Source organism: Anolis sagrei, chromosome 6 (genome assembly GCF_037176765.1).
Source record: "Anolis sagrei isolate rAnoSag1 chromosome 6, rAnoSag1.mat, whole genome shotgun sequence".
Lineage (NCBI taxonomy): Eukaryota > Metazoa > Chordata > Lepidosauria > Squamata > Dactyloidae > Anolis > Anolis sagrei.
This window is the reverse complement of record NC_090026.1, coordinates 5,541,799-5,552,322: the sequence shown is the minus strand read 5'-3', so window position 1 is coordinate 5,552,322 and position 10,524 is coordinate 5,541,799. Positions and strand designations below refer to the sequence as shown.

General features: G+C 46.0%; 1 protein-coding gene across 1 annotated transcript; it reads left to right on the top strand.

Annotated features, from left to right (window-relative positions):
- Positions 1-51: 51 nt before the first annotated feature.
- LOC132777517 (thialysine N-epsilon-acetyltransferase-like) lies at positions 52-10,204 on the top strand. Its single transcript, XM_060779850.2, has 6 exons — positions 52-117; positions 406-457; positions 1,189-1,272; positions 3,930-4,031; positions 9,411-9,451; positions 10,016-10,204. The coding sequence occupies exons 1-6, from the start codon at positions 52-54 to the stop codon at positions 10,202-10,204; spliced, it is 534 nt and encodes a 177-aa protein (XP_060635833.2).
- The last annotated feature ends 320 nt before the right edge of the window (positions 10,205-10,524 follow it).

Sequence of the window (10,524 nt, the reverse complement as noted above, 5' to 3'; positions counted from 1 at the left end):
CTTTCTTTAACCAGATCAGAGTCCAAATTGGAAGGAGACAAGATCAGAGCCATGATGAACTGCATCATCCGTCCCTGGGCCGTAAGGGATCTTAAGGAGGTCATGCGGCTTATTCGGGTGAGAAATTTCAGGGGTTTAAAGCTCTGTTTTGGCATCAGAATGACAATTTGGACATGTGCCTCAACTACAAAACCCATACTCCCCTTGGTGTGTCATACTGGATGATGGGTTTTGTACTCCAGGTGTATCTCTCTCTCTCCTCCCCCACCTTCCAATTCTCAACAGGGATCAATTGAGGAATTCTCTGGGGTTCTGGGCTTTACGCATTTGGAGAGGGTCAAACTAGATGACCTCCAGAGACCCCTTTCTCATTTCCATTTCCATTACAACTTACTCTCTTTCCAGGAATCTGCGGCTTTCCACAAAGCTTTGGACCAAGTGACGACCACCACAAAAAGTAAGGAATGGCTTATATTTATTTTTTTTCTAGTTGGGTTGTTGTAGGTTTTTTCGGGCTGTATGGCCATGGTCTAGAGGTACTCTCTCCTGACATTTCGCCTGTATCTATGGCAAACATCCTCAGAGGTAGTGAGGTCTGTTGGAACTAGGAAAAAGGGTTTATATATCTGTGGAATGACCAGGGTGGGACAAAGGACTCTTGTCTGCTGGAGCTAAGTGTGAATGTTTCAACTGACCATCTTGATCAGCATACAATGGGCTGACTGTGCCTGGAGCAAACTTTTGTTGAGAGGTAATTAGATGTCCTTGTTTGTTTCCTCTCTGTTGTTGTGCTGTTGCAATTTTAGAGTAGCCAAATTTTGTTCATTTTCATGGTTACCTCCTTTCCGGCCATGAAAGCCTTCGACAATACATTTTTTCTAGTTATTTGGAGTTTTGCTATGGCTTCTAACCAACTTGCAAGAAACGAAGCTCAAAGCCAGATTCCCTAGCATACAACGAGTGCATCTACACTATAGAATTAATGCAGCTTCACCCCACAAATGCTCAAAACTATGGGATCCTGGGAATTGTAGAAAATTGTGTATTTTGATGTTGAACGCATATATTTTGATGCCGTGTGGCTTTCAAGAAAGGCCATTCATATTTTGTCAATTCCAGAACCGTACGAAGCTATGTAAATGCATATGTTTTATATATAGTGCTTAACATTGCCTTATTTATTGGTAGATTTCCAAGAAGATGGCTTTGGGAAAGAGCCCACTTTCGGGTGCCTGGTTGCTGAGCTGCCCCCGGGAGAAAAGACCAAAGGAGGTACGATCAGGGCGGGAAAACCATTCTGGATTACTATATTTGGGATAACTCTGAGGCTGAGAGAGTGTGACTTGTCCCAAAGTTTCTCAGTGAGTTTCCATAGCCAAGCAGACATTCAAAACCTGGTTTTGCAATCCAAATCAGTCACTTAAATCCTTACTGGCTCTCATAATATACCTTATACTAGGCATGGGCAAACTTGGGCCCTCCAGGTGTTTTGGACTTCAACTCCCATAATTCCTAACATCCGGTAGGAGAGGAGACATGATAGCTATGAATATGTGAGATGAAGTCATAGAAAGGAGGGAGCTTGTTTTCTGCCTCCCTGGAGACTAGGATGCGGAACAATGGCTTCAAACTACAAGAAAGGAGACCCTAAACATTAGGAAGGACTTCCTGACTGTGGGAGCTGTTCACCAGTGGAACTCTCTGCCCCAGAGTGTGGTGCAGCCTCCTTCTTTGGTTTCAAACTACAAGAAAGGAGATTCCACTTGAAGATTAGGAAGAACTTCCTGACTGTGGGAGCTGTTCATCAGTGGAACTCTCTGCCCCAGAGTGTGGTGGAGCCTCCTTCTTTGGCTTCAAACTACAAGAAAGGAGATTCCACCTGAACTTTAGGAAGAACTTCCTGACTGTGAGAGCTGTTCAGCAGGGGAACTCTCTGCCTCAGAGTTTGGTAGAGGCTTCTTCTTTGGAAGCTTTTAAACAGAGGCTGGATGGCCATCTGTCAGGGGTGATTTGAATGCAATATTCCTGCTTCTTGGCAGAATGGGGTTGGACTGGATGGCCCATGAGGTCTCTTCCTACTCTAGGATTCCATGATTCTACTAGCCATCCCCTGCCATGTGTTGCTGTGGCCCACTCTGGTGGTCAAAGGGATTCTGTGTGGGAGGTTTGGCCCAATTCTATCGTTGGTGGTTTTCAGAATCCTCTTTGATTGTAGGTGAACTATAAATCCCAGCAACTACAACTCCCAAATGTCAAGATTCATCTTGGAAAGAAGTGACAAGTGGAGTGCCGCAGGGTTCCGTCCTGGGCCCGGTCCTGTTCAGGATCTTTCTTCATGACTTAGATGAAGGGCTAGAAGGCATGATCATCAAGTTTGCAGACGACACCAAATTGGGAGGGAGAGCCAAGACTCCAGAGGACAGGGGCAGGATTCAAAACGATCTTGACAGATTAGAGAGATGGGCCAAAACTAACAAAATGAAGTTCAACAGCGACAAATGCAAGATACTCCACTTTGGCAGGAAAAATGAAATGCAAAGATACAGGATGGGGGAGGCCTGGCTCGAGAGCAGTACGTGTGAAAAAGATCTTGGAGTCCTCGTGGACAACAAGTTAAACATGAGCCAACAATGTGACGTGGCGGCAAAAAAAGCCAATGGGATTTTGGCCTGCATCAATAGGAGCATAGTGTCTAGATCTAAGGAAGTAATGCTACCCCTCTATTCTGCTTTGGTTAGACCACACCTGGAATATTGTGTCCAATTCTGGGCGCCACAATTCAAGAGAGATGTTGACAAGCTGGAATGTGTCCAGAGGAGGGCGACTAAAATGATCAAGGGTCTGGAGAACAAGCCCTATGAGGAGCGGCTTAGGGAACTGGGCATGTTTAGCCTGAAGAAGAGAAGGCTGAGAGGAGATATGATAGCCATGTATAAATATGTGAGAGGAAGCCACAGGGAGGAGGGAGCAAGCTTGTTTTCTGCTTCCTTGGAGACTAGGACGCGGAACAATGGCTTCAAACTACAAGAGAGGAGATTCCTTCTGAACATTAGGAAGAACTTCCTGACTGTGAGAGCCGTTCAGCAGTGGAACTCTCTGCCCCGGAGTGTGGTGGAGGCTCCTTCTTTGGAAGCTTTTAAACAGAGGCTGGATGGCCATTTGTCAGGGGTGATTTGAATGCAATATTCCTGCTTCTTGGCAGGGGGTTGGACTGGATGGCCCATGAGGTCTCTTCCAACTCTTTGATTCTATGATTCTATGATTCTATTTTCCCCAAACTCCACCAGTGTTCACATTTGGGCATATTGAGTATTCGTGTAGAGTTTGGTCCAGATCATTGTTTAAGTCCAGAGTGCTCTCTGGATGTAGGTGAACTACAACTCCAAAACCAAAGGACACTGCCCACCAAACCCTTTCAGTATTTTCAGTTGGTCATGGGAGAACTGTGTGCCAAGTTTGGTTCAATTCCATCGTTGGTGGGGTTCAGAATGCTCTTTGATTGTCGGTGAACTATAAATCCCAGCAACTACAATTCCCAAATGACAAAATCAATTTTTTTTTGAGTGAAGGACACACATTGGGTTGTCAGGTGTCTTGTGTCCAAATTTGGTGTCAATTCGTCCAGTGGTTTTTGAGTTCTGTTAATCCCACAAACGAACATTACATTTTTATTTATTTTGGTCGTGTCAGGAGCGACCTGAGAAACTGCAAGTTGCTCCTGTTGTGAGAGAATTGGCCGACTGCAAGGACGTTGCCCAGGGTACGCCCGGATGATTTGATGTTTTATCATCATTGTGGGAGGCTTCTCTCATGTCCCCGCATGAGGAGCTGGAGCTGATAGAGGGAGCTCATCCGCCTCTCCCCGGATTCGAACCTGCGACCTGTCGATGGAGACTTTGGTTTGCAACCTCGTCTTTCTTTCTTTGCAGGCCACACGATTATTGGGTACCAGTTCCACTACTTGTCCTACTGCACCTGGGACGGCCCTGTTCTCTTTGGAGAAGACCTCTACGTCATGCCAGAGTACAGAGGTATGCAAGAAGCGAGGGATCCTGAAGCATGTGCAGAGTGCATTTCTCGCTTCCCAATAGACTCCTAGGGTTGGGGAGAGAATAATCAATGGAAATTAAGTCAGTAAAAGGGGAAGATTGAGGAATTTGGGAGCAGAAAGATAGGCTGGAGGCAGGTTAATTCATTAGCCTTTGGGGACTACAGCTCCCATGATCCCCAAGCTGGGGGATTCTGGGAACTATAGTCTCAAAAAAAGGGGTGTTTTCAGACTGGCAAATGCTATCACCAAAGTGCAAAAATGTACTTACTTAATTACTTACTTCCTTAGGCGATCCCGCGTTGGATGAGTAAGATGGTCTTCCTTGATGACTATTTTTGTGGGTTCGTAGGTGGCTGTGGAGTCCTATTCTTGACCCGCATCTTCTCCCACAGTGAAGGCATTGGTTTCCAGGTGGAAGGCGGACCCAGTCAGGGTTGGCTTGACATGCCTTCCTCCTGGCACGTTTCTCTCTTTCGCCCTCCACTCGTGCCTCCTCGAATTCTGCAGCACTACTGGTCACAGCTGACCTCCAGCTGGAGCGCTTAAGGGCCAGGGCTTCCCAGTTCTCAGTGTCTATGCCAGAGTTTTGAAGGTTGGCTTTGAGGCCATCTTTCAATCTCTTTTCCTGTCCACCAACATTCCGTTTTCCATTCTTGAGTTCGGAGTAGAGCAACTACTTTGGGAGACGGTGGTCAGGCATCCGGACAACGTGGCCAGTCCAGCAGAGTTGTTGGCGGAGGACCATCGCTTCAACGCTGGTGGTCTTTTCTTCTTCCAGCACGCTGACGTTTGTCCGCTTGTCTTCCCAAGAGATTTGCAGGATTTTCCAGAGGCAGCGCTGATGGAGTTGCATGTGACGTCTGTAGACAGTCATAGAATCATAGAATCATAGAATCAAAGAGTTGGAAGAGACCTCATGGGCCATCCAGTCCAACCCCATTCTGCCAAGAAGCAGGAATATTGTATTCAAAGCACCCCTGACAAATGGCCATCCAGCCTCTGCTTAAAAGCTTCCAAAGAAGGAGCCTCCACCACACTCCGGGGCAGAGAGTTCCACTGCTGAACGGCTCTCACAGTCAGGAAGTTCTTCCTCATGTTCAGATGGAATCTCCTCTCTTGTAGTTTGAAGCCATTGTTCCGCGTCCTAGTCTCCAAGGAAGCAGAAAACAAGCTTGCTCCCTCCTCCCTGTGGCTTCCTCTCACATATTTATACATGGATATCATATCTCCTCTCAGCCTTCTCTTCTTATATGCCCAGTTCCCTAAGCCGCTCCTCATAGGGCTTGTTCTCCAGACCCTTGATCATTTTAGTCGCCCTCCTCTGGACACATTCCAGCTTGTCAATATCTCTCTTGAATTGTGGTGCCCAGAATTGGACACAATATTCCAGGTGTGGTCTAACCAAAGCAGAATAGAGCATGGGGAGCATTACTTCCTTAGATCTAGACACTAGGCTCCTCTTGATGCAGGCCAAAATCCCATTGGCTTTTTTTGCCGCCACATCACCTTGTTGGCTCATGTTTAACTTGTTGTCCACGAGGACTCCAAGATCTTTTTCACACGTACTGCTCTCGAGCCAGACATTGTCCCCCATTCTGTATCTTTGCATTTTGTTTTTCCTGCCGAAGTGGAGTATCTTGCATTTGTCACTGTTGAACTTCATTTTGTTAGTTTTGGTCCATCTCTCTAATCTGTCAAGATCGTTTTGAATCCTGCTCCTGTCCTCTGGACTATTGGCTATCCCTCCCAATTTGGTGTCGTCTGCAAACTTGATGATCCTGCCTTCTAGCCCTTCATCTAAGTCATTAATAAAGATGTTGAACAGGACCGGGCCCAGGACAGAACCCTGCAGCACTCCACTTGTCACTTCTTTCCAAGATGAAAAGGAAGCATTAGTGAGCACTCTCTGTGTTCGTCCACTTAACCAATTACAGATCCACGTTTCGCAGGCATAGAGCAGGGTTGGGAGGACAATAGCTCTATAGACAAGCACCTTGGTCTCCCTACGGATGTCCCGGTCCTCAAACACTCTCTGCTTCATTCGGGAAAATGCTGCACTCGCAGAGCTCAGGCGGTGTTGTATTTCGGTGTCGATGTTGACTTTGGTGGAGAGGTGGCTGCCAAGGTAGCGGAAGTGCAAACAAGTACTACATACATAAGGTGTACCTAAGGTTGGCATGCTTGAGGAAACATTTATTTAGGACTACAGCTCCCAGAATCCCCAAATAATAAAGGAAGATGACCTATTGGAAGTGTCCTATTACGACTTGAATATTGGGATGCTACTCTGGAGACCAAGATTCACATCCTTGCTCCGTCATGGAAACTCACTGGGTGGACTATGGAGCCCCCAGTGGCGCAATGGGTAAAACCCTTGTGTGGGCAGGACTGCTGACTGACAGGTCAGCAGTTCGAATCTGGGGAGAGCTAGCTGAGCTCCCTCTGTCAGCTCCAGCTCTGCATGCAGAGACATGAGAGAAGCCTCCCACAAGGATGGTAAAACATCAAAACATCCGGGCATCCCCTGGGCAATGTCCTTGCAGACGGCCAATTTTCTCACACCAGAAGCGACTTGCAGTTTCTCAAGTTGCCCCTGACACAAACACACACAAAAATTGAGTGAACTTGGGTAAGTCACACTCTCTCAGCCTCTGTGGAAGGCAATGCCAAACATCTTCTCAATAAATTACACTAAGAAGACCCAACAATAGGGTTGCAATAAGTTGGAAAAAATGGAAGGTACACGACAACAACCCAAAATACAACTTGTTCGAGTGGTCTGCGTTATTTCACCTTCCAATCTCTTCTCATTCAGGTCCCTGACTCCCAAACGGCAATAAATCCAATCCACTCCTGTCTAAACTGATGAACATTTTCCAAGATGCACGCTTGAATGTCTTCTGAACCAATTATGTTAATGGTGTTTTACAACCTCTAACAAGATGGTGTCAGGTTTACTCTAAATAAATAAATCTGCACTCTGCGCTGCCAGAAGTTGAATCGATGGCCCGAATAACGCCGGCCTCCAGCGTGGTTAGTGCTCTGAATACGGCATAGGACATACAAGTCAGAAAAGGGCTGAAAACCAGCAACAAAAACTCACAGAGTTTGCAAGCTTGGTAGTTGATTAAATGTCCTTTGACCAGTATCTGGCCCCTTGGAGTGCCTCTGGTGTTGCCGCAAGAAGGTCCTCCCTTGTGCATGTAGCAGGGTTCAGGGTGCATTGCAGCAGGTGGTCAGTGGTTTGCTCTTCTCCACACTCGCATGTCGAGGATTCCACTTTGTGGCCCCATTTCTTGAGATTGGCTCTGCATCTCGTGGTGCCAGAGCGCAGTCTGTTCAGCGCCTTCCAAGTCGTCCTCTGTGTGCCCAGGGGGGAGTCTCTCATTTGGTATCAGCCATTGATTGAGGTTCTGGGTTTGAGCCTGCCACTTTTGGACTCTCGTTTGCTGAGGTGTTCCAGGGAGTGTCTCTGTAGATCTTAGAAAACTAGTTCTTGATTTAAGTCATTGACGTGCTGGCTGATACCCAAACAAGGGATGAGCTGGAGATGTCACTGCCTTGGTCCTTTCGCTACTGGCTGCTACTTCCCGGCGGATGTCAGGTGGTGCAATACCGGCTAAACAGTGTAATTTTCTCCAGTGGTGTAGGGCACAGACACCCCGTGATAATGCGGCATGTCTCATTAAGAGCCACATCCACTGTTTTAGCGTGGTGAGATGTGTTCCACCCTGGGCATGCATACTCAGCAGCAGAGTAGCATAGCGCAAGGGCAGATGTCGTCACTGTATCTGATTGTGATCCCCAGGTTGTGCCAGTCAGCTTTCGTATGATATTGTTTCTAGCACCCACTTTTTGCTTGATGTTCAGGCAGTGCTTCTTGTAGGTACATAACTGGAATTGCAGTCCAGTACTATTGAAAGGGTCACAGGATTTCCACCTTTCAGGGATAACCACGCCAGCCACAAAACCCAATAAATGTCACACCCGGCTTGGAAAATACACAGAATTGGAAAGTAATCCATAGTGTTTTCAATACTTAAAAACAAGCTTGTTTTTGCATTTATAGAATCATAGAATCCTAGAGTTGGAAGAGACCTCATGGGCCATCCAGTCTAACCCCATTCCGCCAAGAAGCAGGAAAATTGAATTCAAAGCACCCCCGACAGATGGCCATTCAGCCTCTGTTTAAAAACCTCCAAAGAAGTAGACTCCATCACACTCTGAGACAGAGAGTTCCACTGCTGAACGGCTCTCACAGTCAGGAAGTTCTTCTTAATGTTCAGATGGAATCTCCTTTCGTGTAGTTTGAAGTCATTGTTCCACTGCAGAGAGTTCTACTGCTGAACAGCTCTCACAGTCAGGAGGTTCTTCCTCATGTTCAGGTGGAATCTCCTTTCTTGTACTTTGAAGCCATTGTTCAAATGCAGAGAGTTCCACTGCTGAACTGCTCTCACAGTCAGGAAGTTCTTCCTAATGTTCAGGTGGAATCTCTTTTTGTGTAGTTTGAAGCCATTGTTCCATTGCAGAGAGTTCCACTGCTGGACAGCTCTCACAGTCAGGAAGTTCTTCCTCATATTCAGGTGGAATCTCCTTTCTTGTATTTTGAAGCCATTGTTCTGCCTTCTAATCTCCAGGGCAGCAGAAAACAAGTTTCTTGCCTCCTCCCTATGACTTCCCTTCACATATTTATACATGGCTTTCATCATGTCTCCTCTCAGCCTTCTCTTCTGAAGGCTAAACCTGCCCAGCTCTTCAAGCCGCTCCTCATAGGGCTTGTTCTCCTGACCCTTGATCATTTGAGTCGCCTTCCTCTGGACGCATTCCAGCTTGTCAATATCTCTCTTCAATTGTGGTGCCCAGAACTGGACACAGTTTGATTTCAGGTGTGGTCTGACTAAGGCAGAATTGAATAGAGGCGTAGCACAGTGGTTCTCAACCTGTGGATCCCCAGATGTTTTGACCTACAACTCCCAGAAACCCCAGCCAGTTTACCAGCTGTTAGGATTTCTGGGAGTTGTAGGCCAAAACACCTGGGGAGCCACAGGTTGAGAACCACTGGCGTAGCATGACTTCCCTGGATCTAGACACTATGCTCCTATTGATGCAGGCCAAAATCCCATTGGCTTTTTTTGCCGCCGCATGACATTGTTGGCTCATGTTTAACTTGTTGTCCACGAGGACTCCAAGATGTTTTTCACGTTATTATTACGTTATTATTATATATCCTGCTTTGGATCTCTTTTTACAGAACGAGAGAGGGATAGGATAACAACAACAATCGCAAAGCCATTGCTTCAACTTCAATAACTATTTGATAACTGTTTAATTTGTCTTCTTTATCTTTTTTCCTGGACAGGCAAAGGCATTGGCACAACCTTAGTGAATAAAGTGTGTCAGGTGAGTCAAAAAGAGAGAGCTTAAGATGGGGAAAATAACGTTTTTGGACCGGTTGAGGGATGCTGGAAATTTGCATCTATAAAGGGGGGGATATGATGGTGCTGTTGGAGGGGGGTCTTTTTCTCAACTTGAACTGTTGAATCCTGGGATTTTTAGTTTCTTTGTCAGAGAAGGCTAAGAACCTTGGAAAACTATAAAACCCAGAATTCCATGACACTGAACTATGGCAAACGCCTGTTCCTTGGTTAGAAAAGTCTGCCACCTACTGAATGAAGGTGGAACTGCATGTGAGGATCCAACATTTGGATATTACTGTATTCCCATGGCTGGCTGTGAGAGTGACAACTTTGCTTTCTGATATTTCAGTGTACCCAAGTTTTGTTTAATGCACAAAGTTACAAATCTTAGAATTTGACTGCATTGAGTTACGGCCATTAAAGCAGTGTCAATCTGCATCAGTTCTACAGTGTAGATGCACCCTGAGTGGGCAAGCAGCCCAGAACTGAATCAAGACCTGGGGCGACATTTAACATAAATTTCTGAGTCTTTTTCTCCATCCCACAGGTTGCGCTGGAGAAAGGATGCTCCCAATTCCGTTTCATCTCGGCTCAATGGAACCAGCCAGCGATGGATTTCTACACCAAACTGGGTGCTGTGAACGTCACAATAAAAGATCACTGGCTGGTGCACAACATCACCGGACAGAATATTCAGAAGCTGGCAGAGCAAGCCAAACAACTACGGTCCGGCTAGGTTTTTTTTCGGGACTTTAAAACATTCCAAAATTTGGAATTGTCCACCTGGTGACTGATAGGCAGACATCAATGCTATCTGATGGTTTAGTGAACACAAATATTGTCTCATATATACAATTATTAAAAATATTGGACAAATATTATCTTCATCCTTTGTGTATAAACTTTATATGAAATAGGTATGAATTTAAGATTGGAGCCCCTCTCCAATAAATATCTCACTATAAGTGCATATACCAAACCAAAAAAAAAAGGGAAATGCGAAAGACTGCTCCAACTTCCGTACAGTGGCCCTTATTTCTCATGCCAGTAAGGTAA